This window comes from Podarcis pityusensis, assembly GCF_964106645.2.
Source record: "Podarcis pityusensis genome assembly, chromosome: 4".
Taxonomy (NCBI): domain Eukaryota; kingdom Metazoa; phylum Chordata; class Lepidosauria; order Squamata; family Lacertidae; genus Podarcis; species Podarcis pityusensis.
The window spans coordinates 27,507,019-27,521,735 of record NC_138027.1 but is presented as its reverse complement, the minus strand read 5'-3'; the positions used below and the strand labels follow the sequence as shown (position 1 = coordinate 27,521,735).

The 14,717-nt window shown below is 42.7% G+C and overlaps 1 protein-coding gene across 7 annotated transcripts in view; it reads right to left on the bottom strand.

Annotated features, from left to right (window-relative positions):
• Window positions 1-14,717, bottom strand: part of FRY (FRY microtubule binding protein) — a 188,967-nt gene that overhangs the window by 46,353 nt on the left and 127,897 nt on the right. For all 7 annotated transcript variants that reach the window (XM_081004032.1, XM_081004026.1, XM_081004028.1 and 4 more), the window contains 9 exons: window positions 13,772-14,028; window positions 12,963-13,109; window positions 11,642-11,810; window positions 10,788-10,878; window positions 9,637-9,719; window positions 8,686-8,836; window positions 7,121-7,224; window positions 3,858-4,043; window positions 36-234 (listed from right to left, as the gene is read on the bottom strand). In XM_081004032.1, coding sequence (XP_080860158.1) covers window positions 36-234; window positions 3,858-4,043; window positions 7,121-7,224; window positions 8,686-8,836; window positions 9,637-9,719; window positions 10,788-10,878; window positions 11,642-11,810; window positions 12,963-13,109; window positions 13,772-14,028 — 1,387 coding nt within the window. The remainder of the gene's footprint in view (window positions 1-35; window positions 235-3,857; window positions 4,044-7,120; window positions 7,225-8,685; window positions 8,837-9,636; window positions 9,720-10,787; window positions 10,879-11,641; window positions 11,811-12,962; window positions 13,110-13,771; window positions 14,029-14,717) is intronic.

The following is a 14,717-nucleotide window of genomic DNA, read 5'->3' as shown; positions in this document are numbered from 1 at the left end:
CGGAACGCACGGTATCTTTGCTCTGATATGATTACCTGGTAGTCAGGAACTCAATTAGCTTGTTTGCCTTTTCATCTGTCTCTACAGCTGGGTCCATGTCTTCTATCTCCTGGGTGATCTGAGGGAGGTTCCCACTGCTCCCTCCAAGGCTGATGCTGGAAGAGGTGGAGCTGGAGCTGAGTCCAGAGTCTGGCACGGGAGAAGACTGATACTCCCTCAGAAAGTCAAAGCCACCTAGCAGCAATGGAGAAAAAAAGATAAGCATGGAATGTGCAGCCGAGGTTAGAACTCCCCTCAAGAGTCATCGCAGGGCAATAACGTCTTTGGTAATAGTTTTAGCTGCCCTGAACCCTCACAGAACCGGCAGTAAATAACAGAAGAGACAGCTCGATCAAATCTGTGATCAGGAGCTACAAAACAGCTACACGTTACGTATCTTGTGGTTTTGAAACGATACATGTTCCTTTCTAGAAGCTTGTCTAAATATACCATTTTCATATTTAACAACAACAACAACAACAACAACAACAATAAAAATAATAATAATATATTTATACCCCACCCATCCAACTGGGTTTCTCCAACCACTCGGGGCGGCTCCCAACAGAATACCAACAACAACAACAACAACAACAACAACAACAACAATAATAATAATAATAATAATAATAATAATAATAATATATTTATACCCCACCCATCCAACTGGGTTTCTCCAACCACTCGGGGCGGCTCCCAACAGAATATTAAAAACACGATAAAACATCAAACATTAAAAACTTCCCTAAACAGGGCTGCCTTCAGATATCTTCTAAATGTCATATAGTTGTTTATTTCCTTGACATCTGATGGGAGGGCGTTCCACAGGGTGGGCACCACTACCAATAAGGCCCTCACCTCACACAGGGAGGGAACCGCCAGAAGGCCCTTGGAGCTGGACATCAGTGTCCAGGCTGAACAATGAGGGTGGAGACGCTCCTTCAGGTATACTGGGCTGAGGCCGTTTAGACCTTTAAAGGTCAGCACCAACACTTTGAATTGTGCTCGGAAATTTACTGGGAGCCAATGTAGGTCTTTCAGGACCAGTGTTATATGGTCTTGGCGACCACTCCCAGTCACCAGTCTAGCTGCTGCATTCTGGATTAGTTGTAGTTTCCGGGTCACCTTCAAAGGTAGCCCCACATAGAGCATGCACCACTCTGGCAAGACAGTCCACGGGCAGGTAGGGTCTCAGCCTGCGCACCAGATGGATCTGGTAGACACAAAATTGACCTGCACCTCCATGGACAGCTGTGAGTCCATTTATATATAAGTTTTGTGTGAAATTCTTCCTCAAGCCACAGTGGCTCAAGTTTGCAAGTAAGTCAAACCCAAACTGTAGCCACTGTGCTCTTCTCTTGGTCCACTTCCTGCTGCACTATGAAGACCTAAGCCATGGTTCAGTTTGGCATTAAGTCTGACCCTGGGCTCATGGCTTGTCTTGCTCCAGACAAATCATGAGCTGTAGCCAAGGTTTGTTCTTGGCTTCCTACTCATCACTGTTTGTCTAGGGAAGGCAAACTACAACCCTGGGTTGGGATGTACGCTTAGCCAGACCGTATCTTAGGTCTGGGTAGCCGAGCAGCAGGACTGTGGAAGGAGTTAACTGAGCACAATTTCTGCTGCTAAGTACCCACATAGTCTGCAGTTAAAATGTGCTTGGCTGAAGGTTAAATGCACTGAGGCATCACTTGATGGAATTGTCCCCTTATCTGGACAACATTTCTTCCTCCCATTACACAAGTGTCAAAGCCCCACGCCCTGGTTCCAAAAAGGTTGAGCAAAAAATGCAAGCTTCGGTCTCATAATCCAAGCAAGTCTATGAATTTGATCCTGTTTACAATGAGAAAAGAGTCATAGGAAGAGCCTTCCTTAGCCATGTGCTACAGGCCATGGTGGAGAAAGGAGCACAGGCAAAAGTTTATACGAATGGATATTCAGAAGAGGCGGAATTCATGGGTGGAAACATCACACGTCATGAGGAGAAGCTGGAAGGACGCAGCCTGCTCCTCCGGTGTCAATGCTAGATTTGGACCTTTCCTTCAAAAGGATTTCTAGCTGCTGACTACTGCTGACATATGCCACCCTTGGTCTGTAGTTCTTCAAAATTATACCTGAGCTATAGGTACAGTCTCTGTCATATCAGGACACAAGGATTGATGTGGAATACATAAACAGCAGGAGGGACGAAGGAATATGTCCCTGCCTGTCCTTGGCAGGGTGTTAACCCATAGTTGCCCAGGGTCCTCCTGCATGCCAGCCAGGGAACCCTGGAAGTGGCATAGCAGAGAGAAGGGGGACGGACACACCTGCCCCTTCCCTATGTACAGATTCACTGAGCCAATCAGAGCAAGTATGGGGAACCTTCGGCCCTCTAGACATTGCCAAAATACAGCTACTATCAGCCCCAGCAAGCATGGCCAATGGCCAAAAGGTACTGCCCCCCCCCCCAAGGAAAAGGAATGGTAAAATATAAAAATGCATTATTTGTGCACAACAGTGCTTGACAAACTGCCTTGAATCCTGCAAGTCGGAATCTTAGGTAGTGTTTGCCTACATTCTGTCTGAGAGGTATTTGATAAAAAACCCACAAAGGCTATCAGTCTTCATTTACTCTAGCTATGCACCGAAGCAACTGATTAGCAAAGGTGAGGAGATAAAAGCATCAAATTACAATTCCTCCTTTTTTTAGAGTTCACAAAGTTCAGTTCCCCTTGCATTCAACGAGCAGAGTTCACATGCCATTGATTTTCCCCCCAGAAGCATTTTTAAAATAACCGTTTGCAGACTAAAAACAATCCTGTGTGCTCCTTTCTCAATCTGAGCTCTCTTTCCCTTCTACTGCCCCAAGGTAGCTGTACTGATTTTGTCTGTATCCTTTGACTGCATCTGTTTCCTTTTTGAAAGTCCAATAAAAAACTATTAATTAAAAAAAAGCAGATACATTTTTATTCATGCTCCCAGAGACAGTGAAGCATTGCACTTGTTTGTTATTCCACACTGCATGTTGAGATACTTATCTGCCTGTTCTCTTCAGCGTGACTTTATCTATTTTAGTTAAAAGAGCCTCCGCTACGACTAGAGACAGGACAGTAATAAGGTCACAGATAAGCACCCAGCGAATGTATGTGTAGTCATTTTACCTTGTTATTCCTTCTAAATGTAAGGTGCACATTAGGACACAGAAGCAATGCTTGGGCTCCTGTGCTTTCTCTCTCCTTCCCAGGTGAATTGTCCACCATAAAAAGAGACAGATTGAGTCATGCAATTAGGTCCTACTTGTGAGATGTTGCTTAGATGTTGCATGCCTTACGGAGTTTGGCACCTGAACTTGAGGCTCACTCTTGAGCTCCACTTCTTGTTCAGAGGTTACACACATAGCGGAAGAAAGCATGAAGGCTCAAGCCTTTCTTTCTTTCTTTCTTTCTTTCTTTCTTTCTCTTTCTTTCTTTCTTTCTTTCTTGCATTTTATGCACATGTGTGGAATTGCCCTTAGATGTGCAGAATCAAACAATCTAAAAGTCCCCTTGAGTGCAGTCTGGAGGAAACAACAGTCTCTCATAAGCTCTATTTATTTTAAGGCATTTAGACAGGACACTTACTCAGCAGATTACAACCGGAAAAGAATATTCCATTATTTGTTCCAATACCCAATTTGGGATACACTGGTACAACAATGCCCTATATAGGGCATTGTACCAGTGTAACCAATCTGAGTTGAACAAATGTATTGCTAGAACAGAAAGAGCACCAGAGGAGTAAACTAGGGACAAGTCAAAACAAAGCAGATATATACTCTATCAATTGCTTGTTGTTACCTGTATAGAAATATTCAGGCAGGTATGCTGATTGCACTGTGAGAGTCTTCGTTTCGTTCATCTCTCTGGTCTGGAGAAGCACTGAGGCAATGGCTTGAAAATTGCTGTTGCATGACAGAGCAATCAAAAGATGGAGAAGCAGCTTTTTACTATGCTCAAAGACTTCAGGGCGGTAATGGTCAAGGCCTAAGGGAAAGCAGTTAATGGCCATCACTGAATATAAAGTATAAACAAGTTAACAAGTTCCAGATATAGCAAACGATCCACATGCCTTTAGTACAAAAACAGACAAAATACAGGGTGTGCTTCCTCTTCAAATATATTGTTTGAATTTAGTACCAGTGAAAGCTAGGCTTGCACCATTTAATCTGTTAGATAATCAATTAAAAAAACTTTTTGACTGCCCTTGATTTCTCAAACAGAAGGTTTTAAATATGCACATACATTATTTTTAGCAGAAGTACTAATACAGCATGAGCTACTGGGAGCATTGGTTATTGAAGCCGGGTTATAGCAAGGCACTCCAAAATCCTGGATGAGCCCACTCAAGAGGTTTCATGTAGATCAGGGCTGGAGAATCTCAGGCTCAAGGACCAAATGCAACCCTCCAGATCTCTCTGTCTGGCCCACATCCTCCTCCCTAACCTCGCCCCTAAGCAGACCTGCTTCGTAGTCTCTTTATGTGTTTTTGGCTGGCTGGAATGTGCCCTTGAACTTAGATAATGCTTCTGGTTTGCCTGGATGGAAGACAGAGGTTGCATGCCAGTGTGTATAAAGCGAACATTCACATTTGTTGGTCTGTTTGCTGTTGCCCCACCCACCACTGGCATGCGGCCCCCTGAAGACTGCTCAGAAGAGAATGTGGCCCTTAGGCTGAAAAAGGTTTCCCGCACCTGTTGTTGAAGAGCATGGGGTATATAAGGTTGAACCCTCTAGAACACAAGGAAGCCAAGTGCTACCTTCTAGAGCCATTCAAGTAGGACTAGAACCGTGGCAAAGCATCACCGCTCGCTCATGAGCCACATAGTTGTTCTAGAACAGGTGTGGGGAACCTTTGGCCCTCCGGATGTTGCTGAATTGCGACTTCCACTCTACCTGACCGTTGGTCATGGTTGCTGGGGCTGATGGGAGTTGTGGTTCAGCAGCATCTGAATGGCCACAGTTCCCCCCACACCTGAGTGATATGTTGTACTTTTGCAAGTACCTTTTTTCAATTCTTTTCCTAAATTATTTCTGAGATGATTTGCATCATTCCTGACTGTTTGGAGCCATGGGAGAACAAAGATTCCAGCATAAAGTAGCAGTCTGCTACTGTTTGATGTTGCTACTTCCCTGGCACTCTGATTGCTTCTTCTTCATATAGTATATTTTTCAGTTTGCCTTGCTCTACAGTTGCAATTGCTCTTGGGACTGGTCTCTAAATATTACTTGTTTCAACAGTACTCCGGCCATTCTTCTGAGTGACGTGATATCATTAAGCATGTATCATTAAGCCAAATGCAGACACCCCCCCCCCAATTGGGTACTCTTTCTAGTTTCCCCTTACCCTTATAAGTCTCCTATAAGCCTTATTAATTTCTAGATTCTGTCCCTGCCCATCTCCATGGTTTCTGCCAACCAGAGGTAAGGGTTGTACAACCTGGCTCAAAGAGGTTTTTGAGGGGAACAAAGGAAAGGTATGGAACAGGCTTGGCAACAAAAAGGGAGAAGACAGATGGAATTTCCAGGTTCTATGGCTCAGCTGAGAACTTGGGAGAGGGCCTTTCCATTCAATTTATCCTAGAAAGGCATCATCTGTGCAAGTTGCTGGGGTGGGTGGGAAGAGAGATTAATTTTTCAGCTTTGTCAGATTGCTTCCTATTGAAGGATGACCTGGGGCAACCCAGTCAGATGGGCAGGGTATAAATAATAAAATGTTGATGATGATGTCCTGGCATGTGTATATTGGGGCATGTGACCTAAAGAAAGTGTGTTTTTTTAGAGACAGGTTGTACTTGTGAATTAGTAACACACACACACACACACACACACACACACACTCTGTTGGGTGGTCCAGTTGGTGATTTAATCCTGTCAATATATTTCAAAAATATCCAGTACGTACTTAGAACCAGGAGTTCCTTTACCACAGAGACCATGAAAGTATTCAGAGTAGGTTAATTCCCTAGCAGGTTTTTTTTTTTTTTTTTTTAAAAACATCCTCAGACAAAGATAAAACGAAAAAATCTGGTGCTGGTCAGAAAATGTCAGGCTGTCTGCTCCTGGCAATAAATTCAATTTCACTTTGAAGAACTATGAGTTGAGAAGTTCTGTTTCCTAACCTCCTGTGAGCATAGGCCAAATGGTTTATGAAATATAATATTTACTGATACAAGAAGAAAAGGTCTGGCTAACGAATTTGCATTTAGTGCTTGCAATTCCTTCTTTCAAACATTTATCTGTATGGTGTGTTTTTTTTGAGGCTCATATCAGTGACAAGAATTGTCTGGGAGCAGGGTGGGGCTAATCTGTTGATAACCATCACTCCATTTCTCTCACTCCTTTCATGCAATACTGGAAAGGGGGGGGCGAACGAGGTGTTTGCAGGCTTTTTCAAAGGTGTTTCAAATATACGCGATTTCACTTAAGCGTGTGTCTTGGAACGTAACCCCCGCGTAAATGGGGAGTTGCCTGTATTAATAACTAAACAAAGGGAAGGATTCAATGTCACATTCCTCTTATCATTCTGTCAGAGCAAACATTTCAGCTTGCTGGATGGTCTTCCCTCTCCTCCCTCTGTGTGCTGTTTCTGGAAGTTTCTTCTCCTACAGAGCCCCTGGGGGGGGCGAGCAGGGAGAAGAGGGGGCCAAGCCCCACTGTACAAGTGGAATAAGATCTCAGGACAGTTCACAGTCCACCACTAGGGCTCATCAGTTTAACTTCCTTCAGTCAGTTCAAAAATTTACATTCATATATTTTGTACTTCTATGATGAATAAACTATCAAATCAGCTTCAGGGGCGGGGAAGAAACAATACTTCCCTTGAGTTTACCATGTAAACTGCTGCTTTTCACAAAGTTATAGAGCAAAAAGTCAGAGGGAATAGAGTAGCTTGGGTAGAGAGCTTACAAAATCCCAAACAAGCATTTCCGGGATTAGTCTCCGATAAAAATCAGAATACTGAAACAAAAGCCTGCAAATGAATGGAGGTGAAGAGAGACCACATAATATGGAGCATCATCTGCATTAGGAACTCAAATTCAACTTCAGTTCTTGCTTCTTACCTAAGAAGAGAGCGTGCAATAATAACGGGAGGTGGAGGGCCCAATCTTCTCTTACACTGTGATCTACGACCATCTCGGTCATGAAGATGACAGCAATATTGCACCTGAGAGGAAAAATAAGATGAACCTGTTCAAAACCTGCAAAGGCAAATGAGGGGGAAATGGCAACAATCACACAATAGCTGATCAGAGAGTACCAGGAGTTATCTGAGGCGCAATACGGTTACCTAAGCAATGGTGGCTAAAATAAACACAATGCGCTTGATTGCATGGAGGCACTGAACATTAACACACAATGTACTAATGAGGTGAAATAGTAGAGGCATATAGAAGAATGTTCTATAGAACCAGTATATAGAAGCGTTCAAGGTCATGTTAATTATGCGGCTTGCTGCATTGATCTGGTTTGATTAGTGGCATTCTTTCAAATGTGATTGTTATGTAGTTTAATAATATTTTTATTACTTTAACCAGGTATTGTAAACCATCATGGCCTCTTCAGCGAGGGGTGGTTTTAAAGATGAAGCAAATGGATATATTTATTCTGAAACTTAACGCACTGACAACAATCCAAAACTTGGCTAGGGAGCAGTGGTTCCATCATGTCTGAAGCCCTGTCACTCAAGCCAACCAGGACAGAAAGGTTTCATTCATTCTTTTGCTACCTTTGAGTCTGTAGGGCCTTGTCAGGGGCCTGCAGCGCTTTGGATCCAGCAAGGCCAAAGCTGTTTAGGGCTCTAAAGATCAGCACCAACGATTTGAATTATGCTTGGAAATGTACTGGGAACCAGTGTGGATCTTTCAGGACCAGTGTTATATGGTCCCAGCGGCCACTCCCAGTCACCAGTCTGGCAGCAGCATTCTGGACTAGTTTAATCTTCCAACATTCAGCTTCACTGTATGTTCACGAGTTCTAGTGTTATGTTATTCATGTTACCTTGGCATGTGAACTTTTGGGAGCATGTATTTCTTATAGGTTCACCCCGATAACTAGCACGTGAAACCCTGCTGAGAAATGCCAGGGCTTCAGTCCTCTGCCCTGCCATGACCTCGACCCACATCAGCTCTGGCGTGGGGGAGGCAAACAAGTTTCTGACACAATGTCAGAAGCTTTCTGCTTTAAAAAATGTAATTAATGTGATAACAAGTCACAATGTCTACATTTAGCCTAGAAATCAAAATGAAATTATGCCTGTCAGTGTAGATTATATAAGAAGGTAATTTCGATATAAGAAAAGCACACAGAATGTGACAGGAATGCATTAGGCTGGAGGGTGGGGGCGCAGGGAGTACAGATCCTGCTTTTTAAATTGGGTTCTTCATCATCTGTCTGAATCTTAAAGCAGAATCACAAATTAATTCTCCCAACACAGTATTAATGCACCTATTTCACTTTTGTTGGGAAAAGTGACACGCTACATGTCTCTTACAGCAAGATAAAGATGGTTTCTAATGTAGAACATGTCAGAAATGTTTTTAGGACTGTTCAGGTGTAATAATATACAGTTAGGAGACAGTGGAGGCAAACTGTTTTGTAAGACAGGTAATGTTAACATCCACGTTACCTGTGAAGTGGCCCTCGTGGTGTAATGGTTTCTGGGAGGTAGTCGACAAGAGGTGCCCAGCACCCTCCATTAAATGGCATCGGCAAGGGCTGTGGCTGTTTGGTCTCCACGATATTCAGTAGCCAACTTGTGTACGGAGACACAGGATCGTCTGCAGAGTAACGTATTATGATAACTTATTATGTAGGGAACCTGGTGTTGTTCCAACTTTGGATATTTCAGTGCAGACAATGCAAACCAAACACATGTCTTTGGCCTTTTATATTGAGATACAGCCGTGCCTTGGTTTTCGAACAGAATGCGTTCCGGAAGTCAATCCGACTTCCGAAACATTCGGAAACCAAGGCGCACCCTCTGATTGGCTGCAGGAGCGTCCTGCAGCCAATCGGAAGCCACGCCAGATGTTCGGCTTCCAAGGCAAAGTTTACAAACCGGACACCTACTTCCGGGTTTGCGATGTTTGAGTTCTGAGTTGTTCGTGAACTACGTTGTTCAAAAACCAAGGTATGGACAGCTCTGTATTGCTGGAGTATTTCAATTTTTGTTTGTTGATTTGTCTTGCTTCCTTGTGGCCATAATGTTTTCTGAAAACTAGTACACAGAAAGTGTTTATGGCTATGCCAAATCAATGGTGACGTTTAACAAACCTTAACGCAGGTATGGCACAAGTACTAAGAATGCAAATTACATTATACCACTTGAAGTACAATTCTTTTTGGCTTTTTTTTAAGCAATGAATGATCCTGATCACAGAGCTTCAACTACCCAAAGAACTACAAACTTTGCACAATCCTGCCAAATTTCAAAAAATTTAGTCCCCTTGATTTCAATGGGAGATATTTAAGCACATGCTTAATTATTCTGTCGAAACCAGGGGGACTTGAAGACAGCCTTGACTGGATCATGCCACATCACTCACAAAATGCAATGTAAACAAATGTCAAGTCATACTTTTGTCATCATCGTAAGATCCTCCAGAGCTATTGCTGTATCTTGACTCCAGTCGATTATGTGCTCTGATCACATTGCTGAACCTTGGAAAGAATGAAAGAAAATGTCAAAATCATAATCTGGACTCAAGAGGGATTATTCTGAAGGTTCTCAAAAGATCAAACCGACAATCAACCTTCTCTGAATAACTGGCTTACTTTGAGGAAACTTGGGTGGTAGCATTCTAGCAAAACCAGACTGTAAAACTGACAAAGTAATGCAACAGAAAATTCTAAACCCCCAGGTGTGTTAAAAGATCTTTGAAGAACTGTACCACTAAGACATTTTCCTGATACAGGACACATTACCAAAGAATTATGACAAATGTTTCTCTAATCTTCTGATTGGACTTCAGTAGTGGGATCAAAAAGAGAAACAGTCTAACATGTAACCCTGCTTTTGCACTCTCAAATAATTTCTAGCAAGTTTTTTGTGCAGAGCACTTGGTAGGTCTGTAATACACAATTTATTTATTCACACTTGAAGAAACGGGCAGGCAAATGCTGGATCAACAAGAAATAAATGTTGTTCTGAATGTTTATGCCATGCTTTTGAAATTCCCAATTTAAACAATACTGCTACACATGTTTTTGTATGGAAAAGGAAGTGTGTGTTGTCCAGAAGCAAAATGATTTTTTCGGCAGTTCTTTATGCTGTCTCTTCTGTTGATAACTCAATCTAGGTCAATCTATACATACTAAATTACACTGTTCTAATCACTGTGGTGTCTATTTGTTACCAGGTGTACGTAATGGAAAAAAATATTTTAGTCAATGAGCTGAAATCTTGTATTCAGAAGTAACACTGAGCTTAAGTTACCAAAAGCCAATTTTTAATTTTTTTCTACTTAACTTACGAGCAAATATGATTTCTGTCTTATGTGTGGCCAATTTCATTGCCAAACAGATAGGCATCAGACCACCCAAATTTGGTATTAGAAGGAATTATATTTTAAATTTATGAATATGCAGTTTGCATCAGTTGCCTGATGGACCTCAACAGATGTACTGTGAAATACTCCAGCTGGATAATCCAGCCTTTCTAGTTCAGGGAATTCATGTTTCAGAAAGAGACAGACAGACAAACAGGTTTTGATTCAGCAGACTACAAACCTTTCATCTGTTTCTTTCACCATTCTGTTATCTTCAATGTCAGGAAAACTATCTTGGCCAGCTACTACCGTATTACTGCTTGAAGTGGTTCCTGTACATGTAAAACAAACATATATTTACATATATATAAAAACCCACATAAAGTACTTATTCAAGTTTGAAACATACAAACAACCAAAACAACCAAGCATCGGACAGCCTGGTGTAGTACAGAAATAATAGACTATGAATGCACAGCCTTAAGTCAGTGCCACACCACAATCATCAGCCTCTCAGAATATCCACACATATTACTTTGGTATTTGTGTTACAAGAAAACAGGTATAATGAAGTGTTTCCCCTTTGCCCTCCCCACTTCCATTCATTCCCTGTAATGAATGGGTTATTAGAATGGGAGGTTAGGCTTAGCGTGCTCCCTGAGCCATTGGAATGGCAAGGTCATATGGGGGGGGGGTGCTTAGTTCCTTGAGCCCTGGGATAAGCAATTATTGAACGTCCTGGCTCTGTTTCTACTGGCCCTGGTGTTGTGGCATCAGCTTCAATGGGCTCCAATCTCCTAGCCTCAGGGTTTGTGGCCCCCCTATCACCAGCATCAAGCTCAAGAGTCAGGGACGTAGTATGGCTCCTTAGCCGGTGACACTTTAGCCTCCAACTCAATGTTCTGATCACTGGTGGATTCTGGAATTATGGCAAATTGACTTGCAGGTATTATACATTTCTTTGTTGATGACATAAGGGAGTCTGAGAAGCAACAAGGGAGGAGTTGGGCTGAAATTTATTGTAATACTCTGTTCCTGCTTCCTCCATTCACAATATCGCGTTGCAATTTATTAGACGGGGTGCTCAATTCTTACCAGAAGCGGCTGCTGAGGCCTTGTTGCTGGCAGTGAAGCGATAGAACGGCGGATTGTCACAATGCTGAACTATGGGGTTCACTGGATCTGTTTGCTGAAGCTCAAACAGAAGTTCTTCCATTGTTTGAATAGTGTTGTTCCGACATAAATAGATGGCAACTTTTTTGATCTGAAGAAAAAGTAGTATTTAGCAGCCTCTACAAACTGTAACTTAAAAATGCACATTTTAAGTATAATAGGCACACATGCATCATTTTAGCTCTGAAAGGATCTAAGATACACCCATCAGAACTATGCTGATCTACATATCTAATGGGCCATAAAATCTGTCTACAATTAGGGGGTGACCCAAATAAAGGGAGGTACGCAGAAGATCATGGATGCAGAAATTTTTACCTATGGAAGATACATACTTGGAAATGCATTATGGCTGAAAAGACAGCAGTTGTTTCATACTTTAGCTGATGACGTCCCTACAGTATTAGGGCTTGGAGTTCCACAATTATATTTGGCATTATGCTCCTACTTTCCTGCAGTATAGCATCTGAATTACTCTACAAACTGAGATAATTTAATTTATTAAATGCATAAGACTGATGCTAGTAGAAGCATATCTTTCTACAGACAGCTGTTTTGCTTAATAGGAACAATGGCTTCAATCCTAAAATAAGTTAAGGGAGTTTAAGAAAGCAGTCACTGATCAGGTGACCCTGTCTGTCCTTGGGACACTTACAGGGACAACCCATCTTTGGATGTCTCCCTCTCACTCAGAGAAGTAAAGTTTCTCATCCCCTCCATTATTTTGGCTGCCAATGTCCTGCAAATACCCACTCTGGAGGGTCAGAGGTCACTCCTGAAGAATGCAGGATGGAGCATGGAGGGGAAGGAATGAGACTAGGGGATGGGAGATTCAAACAACATCAGACAGAAGTCCACCAAATTTAGTGTGATTTTTTCCCTACCCTCCAGCAGTTCTCTGCACCTCATCTCATATTGTTCCCACCTCCACAGAGGTTTTCAGAAGGACACAAAGGACAAAAAATAGGAAATTTCCCTTCCCTGAACAACTTTGGGTTAACTCTTCTTAGAATCCAAGCCAATACAAGCTTTTAAACTACCGTATTTTTCTGTCTATAAGATGCCCCCATGTATAAGACGGGACTCCAAATTAAGAATTTGGGGGACTCCAAATTAAGAAAACACCCCTCAGCACTACCCGTGTATAAGACGAGCCCCAATTTTAAACCTAATTTTTGGGTAAAAAAACCCTAGTCTTATACACGAAAAAATATTATATATATATATATATTTAATCACTTACGTAAGGTAAAAGGATGGTATCGCTGCTGACCCCACTTAAGCTTATGAGAAACTGCAATGTTATTCTCAGGTTGTTGCTCCATTTTTCATTGTTGGCTAAAGCATTCCAGACATTCTCCATTTCAGGTCCAGGGACTTCATCTCCGTACTGCATTGCAGGGGCAGGGGATGGGGGGACAAAAGGGCAAACTTGATAAAAGTGCAACAAAATGGCCAAAATACAAGAAGACTAAGAGATGCAACATAATAAAAAATAACTGTTGGGTTGTATTCAGTGCAAGCCAAGTTCCACTAGTGTAGCGGCACTTCTGTTTCTTCTCCACCCCCCTCTGCCACCCCAAATCTTCTCCAGAAGCTCCCCCAACACTCTGAAGCTGATTTTGAGGGTGCATGGGGGCACTGGCGGGGAGAGGAGAAATGTGGAAAGTTTCATCTGGCTACTGCAATTACTTTGCTCTTGTCTAGTGGAATGGGAGCACTGGATGCCCAGCAAGCTGAACCATCACAGGTCGAACAACAAAGCAATATATCTTAAACCAATATCTATAGCACCAGAGGTAGAAAATCTAACCAATCAGGTCAAACACTGGCTTGTCTAAAACTACAGAAAAATACTAAGAAAGCCAGTGTGTTGAAGCAGATTGGACTTAAGGCTGGAGAGACCCAGGTTCAAATTCCTGGGTGGCCCTCACAAGGCTGTTGTGCATGCAACCTTCAACTTGAAATATGGGGGAAAGCATGCAAAAATGAAGAGTTGCTCAAAAGCAGTACTGGATTTCCTATTTAAAAGCATGTCGTTTATTTGCTTACCTTAGCAGTCATGTACATCAGATTATTAAGCACCAGCGATGTTGCCTCTGGAGAGCCCCAGCCATTTCCCTTCAGTCCGCAGGTGACAGCTATTTCCCCATCTTTCTCCTTTATTTCATCCTCTGGGGTGCTTGGGCTTGACCCTGGGAGAAGAAGCCTGCTGTCTACAAGTTCAATGTTGTGAAGCCACGGCAGCAGGTAGGTGAGCATGATTTGGCGCCCATTTGGATGTGTTGTTGGGAACCTCTGACTCACTTCTATAAACAATGGGAAACAAGAGCTCATTTTAGTTTCACCAGCTAGACTGCAACATTATTCAAATGCAACTTGTGTGCAGGGGACTTCCAGGTTGAAGCATGGAAGTGGGGCTGGTCTCTTAACCCTACCCCCAATGCTGCGTCACCTTCCTCCAAGATCCATTCATGGAGAGCTTTTTGTCTGCAAAGAAACCTTAATGTAAGAAGCAGCTGCTAGATCAGGCCAATGCCCCACTTAGTTCAGCGTCCTGTTCTCACAGTGGCTGACCAGAAGAATGCAGGAAACCCACAAGAAGGACCCAAGTACAAGAAACCCTTGTGGTTTTCAGCAACTGGTATTCAGAAGCATGAGGGCCACTAATTGTGGTGGTAGAGCATGGCCATCGTGGGTTAGTAGCCATTGATAGCTGGATCCTCCATGAATTTGTCTATTCCTTTTAAAGCCACCAAAGTTGGTAGCCATCACTGCATCCTGTGGCAGCGACGGCCATGGTTTAACTATGCACTGTGTGAACAAGAAATTTATTTTGGCTGTCCTGAATCTTCACATGTAGGGCTTCCTTTGCTAATGATATAATTCCACACCTGGATGTCAGAGGAAGGAGACACAATGCTGGGGCTAAAGGCATGGACCTCATCCTGTCTCAATGCCCTACACATAACATGCATAAACAGGTTTTGTGGCATTC